This window comes from Coregonus lavaretus, assembly GCF_964263955.1.
Source record: "Coregonus lavaretus genome assembly, chromosome: 5".
NCBI classification, from domain to species: Eukaryota; Metazoa; Chordata; class Actinopteri; order Salmoniformes; family Salmonidae; genus Coregonus; species Coregonus lavaretus.
This window is the reverse complement of record NC_139992.1, coordinates 7,905,193-7,925,499: the sequence shown is the minus strand read 5'-3', so window position 1 is coordinate 7,925,499 and position 20,307 is coordinate 7,905,193. Positions and strand designations below refer to the sequence as shown.

The 20,307-nt window shown below is 44.1% G+C and overlaps 1 protein-coding gene across 1 annotated transcript in view; it reads right to left on the bottom strand.

The window, feature by feature from the left end:
* Window positions 1–20,307, bottom strand: part of LOC311129071 (contactin-associated protein-like 5) — a gene marked incomplete at both ends in the record, with an annotated part of 110,140 nt that overhangs the window by 45,325 nt on the left and 44,508 nt on the right. The window contains one exon of the mRNA XM_084161340.1: window positions 20,061–20,254. Coding sequence (XP_084017466.1) covers window positions 20,061–20,254 — 194 coding nt within the window. The remainder of the gene's footprint in view (window positions 1–20,060; window positions 20,255–20,307) is intronic.

Below are 20,307 nucleotides of genomic sequence, written 5' to 3'. Positions count from 1 at the left end.
TCAGAGAGGAGGAAGAGATGAGGAAGAGAGGAGGGAGAGAGGAGGGAGAGAGGAGGGAGAGAGGAGGAAGAGAGGAGGGAGAGCGGGAGGGAGGATGAAGAGAGGAGGGAGAGAGGAAGGAAGAGGAGTAAGAGAGGAGGGAGAGGGGAGGGAGAGAGGAGGAAGAGAGGAGGGAGAGAGGATGGTTAGAGGGAGAGGGGAGGGAGAGAGGAGGGAGAGAAGAAGGAGAGAGGAGGGAGAGAGGAGGGAGAGAGGAGGGTTCGAGGAAGAGAGAAGAGGGAGAGAGGAGGGAGAGGAGGGAGAGAGGAGGGTTAGAGGAGGGTTAGAGGAAGAGAGGAGGGAGAGAGGAGGGAGAGTAGGGAGAGAGGAGGAAGAGAGGAGGAGAGAGGAGGGAGAGAGGAAATAGAGAGGAGGAAGAGAGGAGGGAGAGAGGAAAGAGAGACGGGAGAGAGGAGGGTTAGAGGAAGAGAGTAGGGAGAGAGGAGGGAGAGAGGAGGAAGAGAGGAGGGAGAGAGGAAGGAAAGAGGAGGGTTAGAGGAAGAGAGGAGGGAGTGGGGAGGGAGAAAGGAGGAAGAGAGGAATGAGAGAGGAGGGAGAGAGGAGGGAGAGAGCAAGAGAGGAAGGAGAGAGGAGGGAGAGAGGAGGGAGAGAGGAGTGTTAGAGGAAGAGAGGAGGGAAAGAGGAGGGAGAGGAGGGAGAGAGGAGGAAGAGAGGAGGAAGAAGAGAAGAGAGGAAGGAGAGAGGAAGGAGAGAGGAGGGAGAGAGGAAGAGAGGAGGGAGAGAGGAGGGAGAGGAGGGAGAGAGGAGGGAGAGAGGAGGGTTAGAGGAGGGTTAGAGGGAGAGATGAGGGAGAGAGGAGGAAGAGAGGAGGGAGAGAGGAGGGATAGAGGAAGGGAGAGAGGAGGGAGAGAGGAAATAGAGAGGAGGAAGACAGGAAGGAGAGAGGAGGAAGAGAGGAGTGAGAGAGGAAGGAGAGAGGAGGAAGAGATGAGGGAGAGAGGAAGGAGAGAGGAGGGAGAGGGCAGGGAGAGATGAGGAAGAGAGGAGGGAGAGAGGATGAAGAGAAGAAGGAGAGAGAAGGGAGAGGGGAGGAAGAGAGGAAGGCGAGAGGAAGGAGAGAGGAGGAAGAGAGGAGGAAGAGATGAGGAAGAGAGGAGGAAGAGAGGAGCGAGAGGGGAGGAAGAGAGAAGGGAGAGAGGAGGGAGAGAATAAGGAGAGAGGAGGATGAGAGGAGGGATAGAGGAGGGAGAGAGGAGGGAGAGAGGAGGGAGAGAGGAGGAAGAGAGGAGGGAGAGAGGAAGGAGAGAGGAGGAAGAGAGGAGGGAGAGAGGAAGGAAGAGGAGGAAGAGAGGAGGGAGTAGGGAGGGAGAGAGGAGGAAGAGAGGAGGGAGAGAGGAGGAAGAGAGGAGGGAGAGAGGAGGGTTAGAGGAAGAGAGGAAGGAGAGAGGAGGGAGAGGGGAGGGAGAGAGGAGGAATAGAGGAGGGAGAGAGGAGGGTTAGAGGAAGAGAGGAAGGAGAGAGGAGGGAGAGGGGAGGGAGAGAGGAGGAAGGAGAGAGGAGGGAGAGAGGAGGGAGAGAGGAGGGAGAGAGGAGGGTTAGAGGAGGGTTAGAGGAAGAGAGGAGGGAGAGAGGAGGTAGAGGAGGGAGAGAGGAAGAAGAGAGGAGGAGAGAGGAGGGAGAGAGGAGGGAGAGAGGAGGGAGAGAGGAGGGAGAGAGGAAATAGAGAGGAGGAAGAGAGGAGGGAGAGAGGAAGGAGATAGGAGGAAGAGAGGAGGGAGAGAGGAAGGAGAGAGGAAGGAGAGAGGAGGAAGAAAGGAGGAAGAGAGGAGGGAGAGAGGAGGGAGAGAGGAGGAGGAGAGGAGGAGAGAGGAGGGAGAGAGGAGGGAGAGAGGAAATAGAGAGAAGGAAGAGAGGAGGGAGAGAGGAAGGAGATAGGAGGAAGAGAGGAGGGAGAGAGGAAGGAGATAGGAGGAAGAGAGGAGGGAGAGAGGAAGGAGAGAGGAAGGAGAGAGGAGGGAGAGAGGAGGAAGAGAGGAGGTAGAGATATATGTATATACACACTGCTCAAAAAAATAAAGGGAACACTAAAATAACACATCCTAGATCTGAATGAATGAAATAATCTTATTAAATACTTTTTTCTTTACATAGTTGAATGTGCTGACAACAAAATCACACAAAAATTATCAATGGAAATCAAATGTATCAACCCATGGACGTCTGGATTTGGAGTCACCCTCAAAATTAAAGTGGAAAACCACACTACAGGCTGATCCAACTTTGATGTAATGTCCTTAAAACAAGTCAAAATGAGGCTCAGTAGTGTGTGTGGCCTCCACGTGCCTGTATGACCTCCCTACAACGCCTGGGCATGCTCCTAATGAGGTGGCGGATGGTCTCCTGAGGGATCTCCTCCCAGACCTGGACTAAAGCATCTGCCAACTCCTGGACAGTCTGTGGTGCAATGTGGCGTTGGTGGATGGAGCGAGACCTGATGTCCCAGATGTGCTCAATTGGATTCAGGTCTGGGGAACGGGCGGGCCAGTCCATAGCATCAATGCCTTCCTCTTGCAGGAACTGCTGACACACTCCAGCAACATGAGGTCTAGCATTGTGTTGCATTATGAGGAACCCAGGGCCAACCGCACCAGCATATGGTCTCACAAGGGGTCTGAGGATCTCATCTCGGTACCTAATGGCAGTCAGGCTTCCTTTGGCGAGCACATAGAGGGCTGTGCGGCCCCCCAAAGAAATGCCACCCCACACCATGACTGACCCACTGCCAAACCGGTCATGCTGGAGGATGTTGCAGGCAGCAGAACGTTCTCCACGGCGTCTCCAGACTCTGTCATGTCTGTCACATGTGCTCAGTGTGAACCTGCTTTCATCTGTGAAGAGCACAGGGTGCCAGTGGCGAATTTGCCAATCTTGGTGTTCTCTGGCAAATGCCAAACGTCCTGCACGGTGTTGGGCTGTAAGCACAACCCCCACCTGTGGACGTCGGGCCCTCATACTACCCTCATGGAGTCTGTTTCTGAACGTTTGAGCAGACACATGCACATTTGTGGCCTGCTGGAGGTCATTTTGCAGGGCTCTGGCAGTGCTCCTCCTGCTCCTCCTTGCACAAAGGCGGAGGTAGCAGTCCTGCTGCTGGGTTGTTGCCCTCCTACGGCCTCCTCCACGTCTCCTGATGTACTGGCCTGTCTCCTGGTAGCGCCTCCATGCTCTGGAAACTACGCTGACAGACACAGCAAACCTTCTTGCCACAGCTCGCATTGATGTGCCATCCTGGATGAGCTGCACTACCTGAGCCACTTGTGTGGGTTGTAGACTCTGTCTCATGCTACCACTGGAGTGAAAGCACCGCCAGCATTCAAAAGTGACCAAAACATCAGCCAGGAAGCATAGGAACTGAGAAGTGGTCTGTGGTCACCACCTGCAGAACCACTTCTTTATTGGGGGTGTCTTGCTAATTGCCTATAATTTCCACCTGTTATCTATTCCATTTGCACAACAGCATGTGCAATGTATTGTCAATCAGTGTTGCTTCCTAAGTGGACAGTTTGATTTCACAGAAATGTGATTGACTTGGAGTTACATTGTGTTGTTTAAGTGTTCCCTTTATTTTTTTGAGCAGTATATATATATATATATATATATATATATATATATATATATAGACTGATCATTTCTTTGTCAGTGGGCAAACATACAAAATCAGCAGGGGATCAAATACTTTTTTCCCTCACTGTATATATACAGTTGAAGTAAGAAGTTTACATACACCTTAGCCAAATACATTTAAACTCAGTTTTTCACAATTCCTGACATTTAATCCTAGTAAAGAATCCCTGTCTTGGGTCAGTTAGGATCACCACTTTATTTTAAGAGCTGTTTAAAGGCACAGTCAACTTAATGTATGATACAAGTAATTTTTCCAACAATTGTTTACAGATTATTTCACTTATAATTCACTGTATCACAATTCCAGTGGGTCAGAAGTTTACATACACTAAGTTGACTGTGCCTTTAAATATCTTGGAAAATTCCAGAAAATGATGTCATGGTTTTAGAAGATTCTGATAGGCTAATTGACATAATTTGAGTAAATTGGAGGTGTACCTGTGGATGTATTTCGAGGCCTACCTTCAAACTCAGTGCCTCTTGGCTTGACATCATGGGAAAATCAAAAGAAATCATCCAATACCTCAGAACAAAATTGTAGACCTCCACAAGTCTGGTTCATCCTTGGGAGCAATTTCCAAACGCCTGAAGGTACCACGTTCATCTGTACAAACAATAGTACGCAAGTATAAACACCATGGGACCATGCAGCTGTCATACCGCTCAGGAAAGAGACGCGTTCTGTCTCCTAGAGATGAACGTACTTTGGTGCGAAAAGTGCAAATCAATCCCAGAACAACAGCAAAGGACCTTGTGAAGATGCTGGAGGAAACAGGTACAAAAGTATCTATATCCACAGTAAAATGAGTCCTATATCGACATAACCTGAAAGGCCACTCAGCAAGGAAGAAGCCACTGCTCCAAAATCGCCATAAAAAAGCCAGACTACGGTTTGCAACTGCACATGGGGACAAAGATCATACTTTTTGGAGAAATGTCCTCTGGTCTGATGAAACAAAAATAGAACTGTTTGGCCATAATGACCATCATTATGTTTGGAGGAAATAGGGGGTTTCTTGCAAGCAGAAGAACAGCATCCCAACCGTGAAGCACGGGGGTGGCAGCATCATGCTGTGGGGGTGCTTTGCTGCAGGAGGGACTGTTTCACTTCACAAAATAGATGGCATCATGAGGAAGGAAAATTATGTGGATATATTTTAGCAACATCTCAAGACATCAGTCAGGAAGTTAAAGCTTGGTCGCAAATGGGTCTTCCAAATGGACAATGACCCCAAGCATACTTCCAAAGTTGTGGCAAAATGGCTTAAGGACAACAAAGTCAAGGTATTGGAGTGGCCATCACAAAGCCCTGACCTCAATCCTATAGAGAATTAGTGGGCAGAACTGAAAAAGCGTGTGCGAGCAAGGAGGCCTACAAACCTGACTCAGTTACACAAGCTCTGTCAGGAGGAATGGGCCAAAATCCACCCAATTTATTGTGGGAAGCTTGTGGAAGGCTACCCGAAACGTTTGACCCAAGTTAAACAATTTAAAGGCAATGCTACCAAATACTAATTGAGTGTATGTAAACATCTGACCCACTGGTAATGTGATGAAAGAAATATATCTGAAATAAATCATTCTCTCCACTATTATTCGGACATTTCACATTCTTAAAATAAAGTGGTGATCCTAATTGACCTAAGACAGGGTATTTTTACTAGGATTAAATGTCAGGAATTGTGAAAACCTGAGTTTAAATGTATTTGGCTAAGGTGTATGTAAACTTCCGACTTCAACTGTCTATATATGTATATACATACATATATAAGATACAGGAAATATATAATATAAATACATATATAAGATACAGGAAATATATAATATAAATACATATATAAGATACAGGAAATATATAATATAAATATATATATAAGATACAGGAAATATATAATATAAATATATATATAAGATACAGGAAATATATAATATAAATACATATATAAGATACAGGAAATATATAATATAAATACATATATAAATACAGGAAATATATAATATAAATATATACTATACAGGAAAAATGAAAATCTTTAGGGAACTTTATTCATTAAACAAAACCGGAGAGCATTTAACCACGTTTCTCTGAACTGACCTTGTATCTTGTAAAGGAAAATGCCTTTCAGTAAAGAATTGAAAAGGGTTTTGTCTCGTCTAGGACAAATGTTTTGGATCATAAATAAAAACGGGTGAAAGGTATGAAACATTACTATGATGCGACAAAGCAAGAGCTCTCGCTCCAAATGACTCTGCTTTAAGATGAAAAATATCAAATGCGTTGCGTGGGTCATGTTGTGTGAGTTGGAATTGTGAGAATGGCCACCACACAACTCAGAGGGGGGAAAAAACAGTACTGTGGCATGTAGTGACTGAGAAAAAAAAAACTATTGGTACCACATACAGTGGGGAGAACAAGTATTTGATACACTGCCGATTTTGCAGGTTTTCCTACTTACAAAGCATGTAGAGGTCTGTAATTGTTATCATAGGTACACTTCAACTGAGAGAGAAGGAATCTAAAACAAAACTCCAGAAAATGACATTGTATGATTTTTAAGTAATTAATTTGCATTTTATTGCATGACATAAGTATTTGATACGTCAGAAAAGCAGAACTTAATATTTGGTACAGAAACCTTTGTTTGCAATTACAGAGATCATACGTTTCCTGTAGGTCTTGACCAGGTTTGCACACACTGCAGTGGGAATTTTGGCCCACTCCTCCATACAGACCTTCTCCAGATCCTTCACGTTTCGGGGCTGTCGCTGGGCAATACGGACTTTCAGCTCCCTCCAAAGACGTTCTATTGGGTTCAGGTCTGGAGACTGGCTAGGCCACTCCAGGACCTTGAGATGCTTCTTACAGAGCCACTCCTTAGCTGCCCTGGCTGTGTATTTCGGGTCGTTGTCATGCTGGAAGACCCAGCCACGACCCATCTTCAATGCTCTTACTGAGGGAAGGAGGTTGTTGGCCAAGATCTCGCAATACATGGCCCCATCCATCCTCCCCTCAATACGGTGCAGTCGTCCTGTCCCCTTTGCAGAAAAGCATCCCCAAAGAATGATGTTTCCACCTCCACGATTCACGGTTGGGATGGTGTTCTTGGGGTTGTACTCATCCTTCTTCTTCCTCCAAACACGGCGAGTGGAGTTTAGACCAAAAAGCTCTATTTTTGTCTCATCAGACCACATGACCTTCTCCCATTCCTCCTCTGGATCATCCAGATGGTCATTGGCAAACTTCAGACGGGCCTGGACATGCACTGGCTTGAGCAGGGGGACCTTGCGTGCGCTGCAGGATTTTAATCCATGACGGCGTAGTGTGTTACTAATGGTTTTCTTTGAGACTGTGGTCCCAGCTCTCTTCAGGTCATTGACCATGTCCTGCCGTGTAGTTCTGGGCTGATCCCTCACCTTCCTCATGATCATTGATGCCCCACGAGGTGAGATCTTGCATGGAGCCCCAGACCGAGGATGATTGACCGTCATCTTGAACTTCTTCCATTTTCTAATAATTGCGCCAACAGTTGTTGCCTTCTCACCAAGCTGCTTGCCTATTGTCCTGTAGCCCATCCCAGCCTTGTGCAGGTCTACAATTTTATGTCCTTACACAGCTCTCTGGTCTTGGCCATTGTGGAGAGGTTGGAGTCTGTTTGAGTGAGTGTGTGGACAGGTGTCTTTTATACATGTAACGAGTTCAAACAGGTGCAGTTAATACAGGTAATGAGTGGAGAACAGGAGGGCTTCTTAAAGAAAAATGAACAGGTCTGTGAGAGCCGGAATTCTTACTGGTTGGTAGGTGATCAAATACTTATGTCATGCAATAAAATGCAAATTAATTACTTAAAAATCATACAATGTGATTTTCTGGATTTTTGTTTTAGATTCCGTCTCTCACAGTTGAAGTGTACCTATGATAAAAAATGACAGACCTCTAAATGCTTTGTAACTAGGAAAACCTGCAAAATCGGCAGTGTATCAAATACTTGTTCTCCCCACTGTATGGTCTGCTCCCAGGGAGTTAAACATGACCTCTCTCTGAGTATGTGAGTCATTATTCTTCTTCATTTCTATCCCTCTAACCTGCATCAACAAACTGTATTGGGAGGTTGAGGGTGATGAACGGAGAGAAAGAGAAAGAGAGAGAGTAACAGGAAAAAAAAGAAAAAAAAAAGAAACTCGGATGACAGATCACTAGCGACCGTCAGGCAGGTGACGAACTAAATCGATAATGTGTATTATGTGTATCACAGAGTCAAGGAAAGATGGGTTGTTGACACCGGGGCTCAAGGCTTTGTGAATAGTCCAACAGAGTCAAGCAGTGTCATTAATTCACTTCTCCCTGCAGCTGAAAACACAATGGCATATGGGGGGGGGGGGGGGGGGGGGTAGTATAAAGAGGCACACATTACACACACAAGGAATTCATGCAGTAGAATGGAGGTGGAGTGTTACCTCTCTGAAGGAGAGTGTACAGAGATTGGTCTCTTGGTAGACAATAAAGAGACAGTTCTACAAGTTAACTATATAGGCTGTTATTGTGATGTATGCACATGCTTTTCTGAGTCCATTTAAGTGGAGCCTGGTGACAGTATTTTAGAAGAGGTGCAAGCTAAGCACTTACAAATGCATTGTAACTCACGTCTGTGCAAGATAAGCATTTGCAAACTCACTGGGGTTTACTCATCCATTCAGACCATGCAGGCTACTGCAATGCAAATCCTCCACATTGTAAAGTAACTTATTTAGCAAATGAAATTAGAAAACCGTTTGCTTCACCAAAATATGGCATATATATTCATTACTGAGAAACATCTATTTCTCAATCTCCATCAGATGATTACAGCAATTTACCACAATATCCCCCAAACACAGACATACTATTACTAGAGAGAAAAATCATCTAAACAAACCCTTATATCCTGCAGGCAGGCAGTATACAGTAGCTCAAACTATAACAGTTTTCTGCACAGAATATCGACCAGGATAAAGCCAGAGTTTAGAAGAAATAGTGAAATGGTATTTGATGACGAATAAATGTCTCCTCTTTATTTCAATTCGAGATAATTGCTTTCCAGGGAGGTTATATTATTATATTTGTAAAGTGTGCAGACCTTTTGTTCTTCCCTATTTATATAATACCTGTGAGGAAGGAACAAAAGATGGACCCTTAAACAATTCCTATTTATTCAAGTTAAAACAGCTGAAACTGAGCTCATCCAGTCAAAAATTCTTATTTTCCAAAGGTAGTTTGATCAAGTACTTTTGAAAATAGCAACATTTTGACTATACATTAAATAGTTCCCTTTATTGCAACCACTGGTTGAGTTGTACTTTATAAGGTGTCAATATATCCCTGGAGACTGCTCCATTTCGTATGTAGATGGACACAGCACTCCAATGATGACATGTTCTTTTCCAGGTTCCAGGTTCCGTCCAATTACTGTGCAGATGTGAACCAGCATATCTGGAATTCTTGAGAGGACAGAAGACCTCCCATTGGATCAAAGAGTTTATGTATAGTCACTGTCCACATAAACAGCTCCTAACCCCACAGTGACTTCATTATTTCTATTCCTGTCTCCACTCCTGAACCAACGGCCTCCCTCCCTGCTCATTAGGACTTTTTACTCTTCTTCTCTCAGGATGAGGTCCCTAATGTCACGCACGTCAGCTGAACACACACACCCCAATGTGAAACATCCTTATTGAAGGCTTGAATGCCAGGAAATTAACATAAATTGGTGATCTAACATTGATCAAGTATATGTAAATACATCCCTGATAATCTTCCTAATGTCACGCACGTCAGCTGAACACACACAAGCCCCTGGGTACACCGATTCACGCCCCTGCTGTATGCTATGCTGCTACTGCTAAGATGCTCAGTATATCATCTAACCTTGGGGCGGCAGATAGCTTAGTGGGTAAGAGCGTTGTGCCAGTAACCGAAAGGTCGCTGGTTCTAATCCCCGAGCCGACTAGGTGAAAAATCTGTCGATGTGCCCTTAAGCAAGGCACTTAACCCTAATTGCTCCTGTAAGTCGCTCTGGATAAGAGCGTCTGCTAAATGACTAAAATGTAAATGTAAATATCAGAATTCAAGATAACAAAATGATTACACTATACACTGAGTATACAAAACATTAAGAACACCTGCTCTTTCTATGACAGACTGACCAGGTGAATCCAGGTGAAAGCTATGATCCCTTATTGATGTCACTTGTTAAATCCACTTCAAACAGTGTAGATGAAGGGGAGACAGGCTAAAGAAGGTTGTTTAAGCCTTGAGACAATTAAGACATGGATTGTGTATGTGTGCCATTCAGAGGGTGAATGCGCAAAACAAAATATTTAAGTGCCTTTGAACGGGGTATGGTAATAGGTGCCAGGAGCATCGGTTTGTGTCAAGAACTGCAACTCTGCTGGGTTTTTCACACTCAACAGTTTCCCGTGTGTATCAAGAATGGTCCACCATCTAAAGGACATCCAACCAACTTGACACAACTGTGGGAAGCATTGGAGTCAACATGGGACAGCATCCCTGTGGAACGCTTGACAACTTGTAAAGTCCATGACCCGACGAACTGAGGCTGTTCTGAGGGCAAAAGGGAGGGGGGGTTGTGCAACTCAATATTAGGATTGTGCTCCTAATGTTTTGTACACTTGAGTGTATATGCGGCAGGAAGTAAAGAAGAATACATAAACAGCCTCTTCCTGAAGGATCGTAGAGATGATATCTGAATAATGTTTATATCCCCTCATTACTGTAGACCAGCTGTAACACCAAGCTCATTAGATTGTGTTCTACACATTGTTTCACTTCAGGGGTAGAACAATTGGCAAAGTGATGGAACAATTCTACTTTCTTAACAAGCTCAGAGGGGTTTACGTGAACATACATAAACATTGGAACTGCAATATAGCTTTGTGATGTTGTGCATATTTGGAGCAGACAGCATACATTTTCTCTGAAAACCAAAGACTGTACTGAGCTTGCATCCTCAAATGAACTGACGGAAACACAAAAACCAAAAGTGAACTAATTTCCAACACACCACTGGTACAAATAATATCATTAAACTGGTAAAATAATATCATTTAACTGGTACAAATAATATAATTAGACTATATAGCAAAAAAAATATACAAGATTTCATCACCTAATAGCTAGCTGGTCACCCACAAACATCAGCCATTTTCCTTTATTTTCTCCCTGGCTTTGTCTAATTGGATCATTAGCAGCTGGTTCATGAGTGCCATCCTGTTGTTCCTAACATTAAGAACTATACTCTGTGTTGTGCCAATGCAGTGCTGGCCTTGCTATGTGACTCTAAAAGGCAACGACAGCGGAGAGTTGCAAGAATAGATAATCATGTTGCCATTGTGACCTGGTCTGGCACAGAACAGAGACAAAAGGACTGCAGCTCTGTCTTTGTCTTGTGGCCACGGGTGTGGTTGTGTGTGCGTGTGCGTGTGCGTGCGTGCGTGTGTACAGTGCATGCACGTTAGTATGTCATAGAGAGCGAGAGAAAGAAGCAGGAGAGAGAGATAGAGTGTGTTGAGAAAGTGCCTATGCAAATGTGTGCATCTTTAGTGCAATAAAACTGCTATTATCATACGCAGCACATAATACCATCTAACCTTACAGGTGCAGAGTTGCTGCAACCTGGCAGACACAGGCAGCTGGTGACATCTCATTAGCCGTCTCAGCCGGCACCGCCATCAGCAGGCCATTACCTTTCAACTCCCCTTCCCAGACGGATGTCAATTCTCTGTGTGGCGTGCAGTGTCAAACTGTGGTCGCCCACCTTTGGAGTGCCTTCATTAGGGACGTCTCACTAATTAGCTGCCACTCATCCAATTGATCATCACCGTTTCTGTTTCTGTAGGCAGGTTTCAAAACTAAATGACACCTTTTGTCTTCTCACATTCACAGAGAAGTGAATGGCATGACTATTCAACAGGCTAGATGTTGTCTCCTGTGTGTCTTCTTGATTGACACCAGGCAGCTGGCATGTTCTTTGTTTTCAATGAACTAACTGAAAAATCATATTAACTACTTGACTGATTTCAAAGCAGCACTGCATCGCATGTACAACAAGAGTAGAGAAGAAGGGATAGGGGCAGGTTTGATGGCTAAAAAGCTATAGGCTGCATAAAAGAAATGGAACGGTTATCATCTGTTTTGCTAGTACAGACTAGAATATATTCCGGGATTCATCCAATGGCACTGAGGAGTATACCACCTCAGTCAACGGCTTCATCAATAAGTGCATCGACGACGTCGTCCCCACAGTGACCGCACGTACATATCCCAACCAGAAGCCATGGATTACAGGCAACATCCGCACCGAGCTAAAGGCTAGTGCTGCCGCTTTCAAGCAGCGGGAAACTAATCCGGACGCTTATAAGAAATCCCGCTATGCCCTCAGACGAACGATCAAAAAGGCAAAGCGTCAATACAGGACTAAGATTCGATCCTACAACACCGGCTCTGACGCTCAACAACGATGAGACAGCCTATAGGGAGGAGGTCAGAAACCTTGCAGTGTGGTGCCAGGACAACAACCTCTCCCTCAATGTGAGCAAGACAAAGGAGCTGATCGTGGACTACAGGAAAAGGAGGGCTGAACATTGACGGGGCTGTAGTGGAGCGGGTAGAGCGTTTCAAGTTCCTTGGTGTCAACATCACCAAGAAACTATCATGGTCCAAACACACCAAGACAGTCGTGAAGAGGGCACGACAACACCTTTTCCCCCTCAGGAGACTGAAAAGATTTGGCATGGGTCCTCAGATCCTCAAAAAGTTCTACAGTGTGTATGGCACAGTACATCACCGGGGCCAAGCTTCCTGCCATCCAGGACCTATATACTAGGCGGTGTCAGAGGAAAAAAATTGTGAAAGACTCCAGCCACCCAAGTCATAGACTGTTCTCTCTGCTACCGCATGGCAAGCGGTACCGGAGTGCCAAGTCTAGGTCCAAAAGACTCCTTAACAGCTTCTAGCCTTAAGACTGCTGAAAAATTAATCAAATGGCCACCAGGACTATTTGCATTGAAACCCCCCCCGCTTGTTTTTACACTGCTGCTACTCACTGTTTATTATCTATGCATAGTCACTTTACCCCTACCTACATGTACAAATTACCTCGACTAAGCTGTGCCCCCGCACATTGACTCGGTACCGGTACCCCCTTTATATAGATATATAAATATTTATTGAACTGCATTGTTGGTTAAGGGCTAGTAAGTAAGCATTTCACGGTAAGGTCTAAACCTGTTGTATTCTGCGCATGTGACAAATATAATGTGATTTGATTTGATTTGATCTCTCATTTTAATTATATGGGCTTTACATCCATTCACTGTAACTCACTGAAGAATGACTCCAATTAACACCACACACACTTTGTAGCTCAGTTGATAGTGGGAGCATGGTGCTTGTAACTTCAGGGCAGTGGGAGCACAGTGCTTATAACTCCAGGGTTGTGGGTTCGATTCCCAGGACCAACCATATGTAAAATGTATGCACGCATGACTAAGTCGCTTTGGTTAAAAGCATCTGGTAAATGGCATATACAGTGCATTCTGAAAATATTCAGACCCCTTGACTTTTTCCAATACCCCATAATGACAAAGCAAAAACAGCTTTTTAGAAATTTTAGCTCATTTATTTAAAAAAAATACACTTAAATATGACATTTACATAAGTATTCAGACCCTTTACTCAGTACTTTGTTGAAGCACCTTTGGCAGCAATTACAGCCTTGAGTCTTCTTGGGTATGACGCTACAAGCTTGGCACACCTGTATTTGGGGAGTTTCTCCCATTATTCTCTACAGATCCTCTCAAGCTCTGTCCTGTTGGAAAGTGAACCTTCACCCCAGTCTGAGGTCCTGAGTGCTCTGGAGCAGGTTTTCATCAAGGATCTCTCTGTACTTTGCTTGATCCTAACTAGTCTTGCTCAGTTTGGCCGGGCGGCCAGCTCTAGGAAGAGTCTTGGTGGTTGCAAACTTCTTCCATTTAAGAATGATGGAGGCTTCTCTGTTCTTGGGGACCTTCAATGCTGCAGAAATGTTTTGGTACCATTCCCCAGATCTGTGCCTTGACATAATCCTCTCTCGGAGCTCTACAGACAATTCCTTCGACCTCATGGCTTGGTTTTTGCTTTCCATTCCTAATCATATCCAATCAATTGGATTTACCACAGATGGACTCCAATCAAGTTGTAGAAACATCTCAAGGATGATCAATGGAAACAGGATGAACCTGAGCTCATAGCAAAGTGTCTGAATACTTATGTAAATAAGGTATTTCTGTTTTTCATTTTCTGAGTCCCAGAGAGGATGAACCGGAGCCCCAGAGAGGATGAACCGGAGCCCCAGAGAGGATGAACCGGAGCCCCAGAGAGGATGAACCGGAGCCCCAGAGAGGATGAACCGGAGCCCCAGAGAGGATGAACCGGAGCCCCAGAGAGGATGAACCGGAGCCCCAGAGAGGATGAACCGGAGCCCCAGAGAAGATGAACCGGAGCCCCAGAGAGGATGAACCGGAGCCCCAGAGAGAATGAACCGGAGCCCCAGAGAGGATGAACCGGAGCCCCAGAGAGGATGAACCGGAGCCCCAGAGAGGATGAACCGGAGCCCCAGAGAGGATGAACCGGAGCCCCAGAGAGGATGAACCGGAGCCCCAGAGGAGGTTTGTGTACCATGAAATCAAAGATGGGTGAGATGCATTCACAGCTGTCTGGCACAGCTTGTTTATGAAGTCCATTCACCATTAAAAAGTGTATGTTGTATTTCCGTTGATTTAATAGTGAAGACATATAGAAGGCATCTACTACAGGAGATATTAGATATTGGGTTTCACTTTCCTATTAAATAATTATTGACTTATAGGCCTACATAGTTCATCAGGATGTTCTCATATTACAGTGCCTTCAGAATATATTCATACCTCTTGACTTATTCCAAATGTTGTTGTGTTACAGCCTGAATTCAAAATGGATAAATATGTGTTATTTTCCCTCACCCATCTACACACAATACCCCATAAAGTGAAAACATGTATTTTTTATTTTTTGGAAAATTAAATACAGAAATATTCACTTAATATATTCAATACATGTTAGAATCACCTTTGGCAGCGATTACAGCTGTGAGTCTTTCTGGGAAAGTCTCTAAGAGCTTACCCAGACACCTGGATTGTACAATATTTGCACATTACTCTTTTAATAATTGGTTGTTGATCATTGCTAGACAGCCCTTTCCAAGTTTTGCCATACATGTTCAGTCCGATTTAAGTCAAAACTGTAACTAGGCCACTCAGGAACATTCAATGTTGTCTTGGTAATCAGCTCCAGTGTAGATTTGGCCTTGTGTTTTAGGTTATTGTCCTGCTGAAAGGTGAATTATTCTCCCATTGTCTGTTGGAAAGCAGACTGAACCAGGTTTTCCTCTAGGATTTTGCCTGTGCTTAGCTATATTCTGTTAATTTTTATCCTAAAACATTCCCTTGCCGATTACATGCATACCCATAACATGATGCAACCACCACCATGCTTGAAAATATGAAGAGTGGTAGTTGGATTTGCCCCAAACATAATGCTTTGTATTCAGGACATGAAGTTAATTTCTTTGCCACATTTTTTGCAGTTTTACTTTAGTGACTTATTACAAACAGGATGCATGTTTTGGAATATTTTTATTCTGTACAGGCTTCCTTCTTTTCACTCTGTCAATTAGGTTAGTATTGTGGAGTAACTACAATGTTGTTGATCCATCCTCAGTTTTTTCCTATCACAGCCATTAAACACTGTAACTATTTTAAAGTCACCATTGGCCTCATGGTGAAATCCCTGAGCGGTTTCCTTCCTCTCCGGCAACTGAGTTAGGAAGGACACCTGTATCTTTGTGGTGACTGGGTGTATTGATACACCATCCAAAGTGTAATGGTGACTCAAAGGGATATTCAATGTACTGTATGCTTTTTTTATTTTGACCCATCTACCAATAGGTGCCCTTCTTTGCGAGGCATTGGAAAACCTCCATGGTCTTTGTGGTTGGATCTGTGTTTGAAATTCACTGCTTGACTGAGGGACCTAACATATACAGTGGGGAGAACAAGTATTTGATACACCGCCGATTTTGCAGGTTTTCCTACTTACAAAGCATGTAGAGGTCTGTAATTTTTATCATAGGTACACTTCAACTGTGAGAGACGGAATCTAAAAAAAAAAAAAATCCAGAATATCACATTGTATGATTTTTAAGTAATTAATTTGCATTTTATTGCATGACATAAGTATTTGATCACCTACCAACAAGTAAGAATTCCAGCTCTCACAGACCTGTTAGTTTTTCTTTAAGAAGCCCTCCTGTTCTCCACTCATTAACTGTATTAACTGCACCGGTTTGAACTCGTTACCTGTATAAAAGACACCTGTCCACACACTCAATCAAACAGACTCCAACCTCTCCACAATGGCCAAGACCAGAGAGCTGTGTAAGGACATCAGGGATAAAATTGTAGACCTGCACAAGGCTGGGATGGGCTACAGGACAATAGGCAAGCAGCTTGGTGAGAAGGCAACAACTGTTGGCGCAATTATTAGAAAATGGAAGAAGTTCAAGATGACGGTCAATCACCCTTGGTCTGGGGCTCCATGCAAGATCTCACCTCATGGGGCATCAATGATCATGAGGAAGATGAGGGATCAGCCCAGAACTACACAGCAGGACCTGGTCAATGACCTGAAGAGAGCTGGGACCACATTCTAAAAGAAAACCATTAGTAACACACTATGCCGTCATGGATTAAAATCCTGCAGCGCACGCAAGGTCCCCCTGCTCAAGCCAGCGCATGTCCAGGCCCGTCTGAAGTTTGCCAATGACCATCTGGATGATCCAGAGGAGGAATGGGGGAAGGTCATGTGGTCTGATGAGACAAAAATAGAGCTTTTTGGTCTAAACTCCACTCGCCGTGTTTGGAGGAAGAAGAAGGATGAGTACAACCCCAAGAACACTATCCCAACCGTGAAGCATGGAGGTGGAAACATCATTCTTTGGGGATGTTTTTCTGCAAAGGGGACAGGACAACTGCACCGTATTGAGGGGAGGATGGATGGGGCCATGTATCGCGAGATCTTGGCCAACAACCTCCTTCCCTCAGTAAGAGCATTGAAGATGGGTCGTGGCTGGTTCTTCCAGCATGACAACGACCCGAAACACACAGCCAGGGCAACTAAGGAGTGGCTCCGTAAGAAGCATCTCAAGGTCCTGGAGTGGCATAGCCAGTCTCCTGACCTGAACCCAATAGAAAATCTTTGGAGGGAGCTGAAAGTCCGTATTGCCCAGCGACAGCCCCGAAACCTGAAGGATCTGGAGAAGGTCTGTATGGAGGAGTGGGACAAAATCCCTGCTGCAGTGTGTGCAAACCTGGTCAGGTCCTACAGGAAATGTGTGATCTCTGTAATTGCAAACAAAGGTTTCTGTACCAAATATTAAGTTCTGCTTTTCTGATGTATCAAATACTTATGTCATGCGATAAAATGCAAATGAATTACTTAAAAATCATACAATGTGATTTTCTGGATTTTTGTTTTAGATTCCATCTCTCACAGTTCATGTGTACCTATGATAAAAATTACAGACCTCTACATGCTTTGTAAGTAGGAAAACCTGCAAAATCGGCAGTGTATCAAATACTTGTTCTCCCCACTGTATGTGTGGGGTACAGAGATGAGGTAGTCATTCAAAAACCATGTTAAACACTATTATTGCACACAGAGTGATTCCATACAACTTATGCGACTTGTTAAGCAACTTTTTTACTCCTGAACTTATTTAGGCTTGCCATAACAAAGGGGTTGAATACTTATTGACTGAAGTCATTTCAGCATTCCATTTTTAATTAATTTGTAAACATTTCAAAAAACCTAATTCCACTTTGACATTACGGGGTATTTTGTGTAGGCCAGTGACACAAAATCTCATACAAAATGTGGAAAAAGTAAGGGGGTGTGACTACTTTCTGAAGGCACTGTATAGTGTATAGCATTTATTAAATAAACTCTTCAAAAGCACTGTCTGAATACAGAAAAGCCGTGGGACTATTCCAAGGCCCAACCTAACAGGCACCCAAACAGTATGTTAGAGTACAACACTGAAATATCATTACTTGACAAAAAAGACAGAGATGAAGAAAAACTATGCACTTCACTACTATATCCCAATCATTGTTCAGTCACTATCGATCATTGAGAACAATTTCAAGGCATGTCAAGTTGGGTTCACACACTACACCAGCATTTCTGCATTATCCCATATTCCCACAGTTGAGTGTAAATAATGTATTTTTAAAGACATAGAAGATAATGAATATTACATGTTGCCGTAGTGGACTGGACATGCTGTCTGCACTTGTACCTTCAACTACTGTTTAATTATACACCATGTGATAGAAGCTCTTGGTTATTGCTGACGTGCCAACACATTTGTCGCCGAGACATCTTAAGAACAATTCTGAGTGGCAGAAAACGCAAGAATGTTGAGTTGTATTTGACATAACTGGGGCGAACACAATGGGTTCTAAATAATTTATGTCCACTAAAACATCATGAGGCAAAAACAGTCTTTTTTTTTGGGGGGGGGGGGGGATGTTAACTCAATTATGTACATGTGCTAACCAAGCTGTAGTGATACAACCACAGTAGAGGAGGAATAGGATGAAGGTGGAGTGAGTCAGTGTGTAGAGGACAACCACACACTGCATCCCACACTACTGTCAACCTTAACAAAATGTCTCCTTCACAAGGATTTTAAACAATTAGATAAAAAGCGAGTTACAGTTTGAATTCTCCTGATGGTTTTCCCACAAAGCACCCCTGGGAAGAGCAGAACCAAGACAGCGAGGTTTAACCTTCTGCTCACTCTCACACACCCCAGAGGCTGAAGACAATAAGGGTGTTTTCACACCTCGTTCTGAGCTACAGTTCAAATCAGAATTTGATCATCTGTTACATTGTATTTTTATAAAATGTTTTGGTCCTGTTGGTTTCACATTGCCGAATGTCAAACTAACTAAAATGCCTAAACAAAACCACATGGTCATGTAAGTCATTTATTTATTGGAGAAAGATGAATCCATCTATGATTATCAAAAAGCATGACTTGTGTGTCCCAAACATCATATTACTTTGGCTTTGCTCTTCCAACAACATGAGGGAGGAAACAGGGAAATAGCCTCTCTAACTGCCACGTGAATAGACTATATTCAGTAGCCTATGGGGGAATCTCAATTGCATATTCCTCACGTCCTCTCTCCTCGTCTCCTTCTCAAACCCCATTTGAGAAGAACGCTAGAGGTCCCTCCCCTCTGACTTTCTCCTCCAATGGGTTTGGAAAAGGAGACGAGGCGAGAGGACAGAGTAGTATGTAATTGAGATTCTCCCTATATACCCGGTATAGCACTGTCTCCCTTCATCTGCATCGGATGCACTCAGAAATGCTCTGCTACTCACAGAATGTTTTAAAGATAACAGGTTATGGTACTGCGTGCATTTCATCAAATGCTCACAGTCAAACAACCAATAATACTGCACGCTTCTGGTTCTTTTCCTGTGTTTGGTCCGGACTGTGTTCTCACCTGCAGCGAACCGCACCATGGTACGAATGAAATCGGACCGAGACCACCCTTTTTGAGTGAACCACGGTATGTTGTTTAGGGCACTCCCGAGTGCGGATAGAGTGTTCACACCAGACCGAACGAACCCAACCAAGTGGGAAAACGCTCCAAAACAAAGCCCCCTAACTCAAGAACAAGAGAGGGACACATTGTCTTATTTCCTTACAGCTTTGACCTACTCTGAGTTACAGCTCAATACTCAGCTACTCTCTCATCCCAGGGTGCCGAGTGAAAAGAAAAGTCAGAACTTAGATGATTAAGTTCAAGTCAATGTGACCGACTGGGTTCAAATCCGGCTCTCCTGCGCACCTGTACTATCCCATTGAGCTAAAGCCAAGGCATAACCTCAGGGTGTAGCACATCAGAGAAAACAAGTCTTCACTGGATGGTGTTCAGAGATAGATAGGAGGGGTTGAGTGGAGCTGAAGGATGGGACTAAAAACAAACAAAAGATAACTATAGTAAAATATATCCGTAAAATGTATATCGTATGTATAAGTTGGAAGTAGAAGCCTAAGTGTTGTTGTCCATTAGTTCACTCCAATTAGGAGAGGGATGGTAGGGTTAGGGGAAAATAATAAAGGAAAATATATACAAAAATATATATATTTTATCATCTATACGCGATATTAAACCTGATCAACCCCCTCACAAGTACAACAGTAAATCTACAGTATGATGCAACTTACCCCAACCCCGTCCTCTTGTCGGTACTGCTTCCAGGCTCGGCCTGTGTCACTGAACAGCAGCAGGTAGCCGCTGACCCAGTCTGAGCCTCCGTAGCACCCCTGTGTGGCGACGGCCGTCACCTCCATCCTGTCCCTGAGGTCCAGCTGCAGCCACGGATGTCTGTCTGTCACCTGGGGGGACCAGCCTCCCGCTCCTCAGGAGACCAGAGAGAGAAAACCTTCCTTTTAAGAATTCAGTCAATGCACA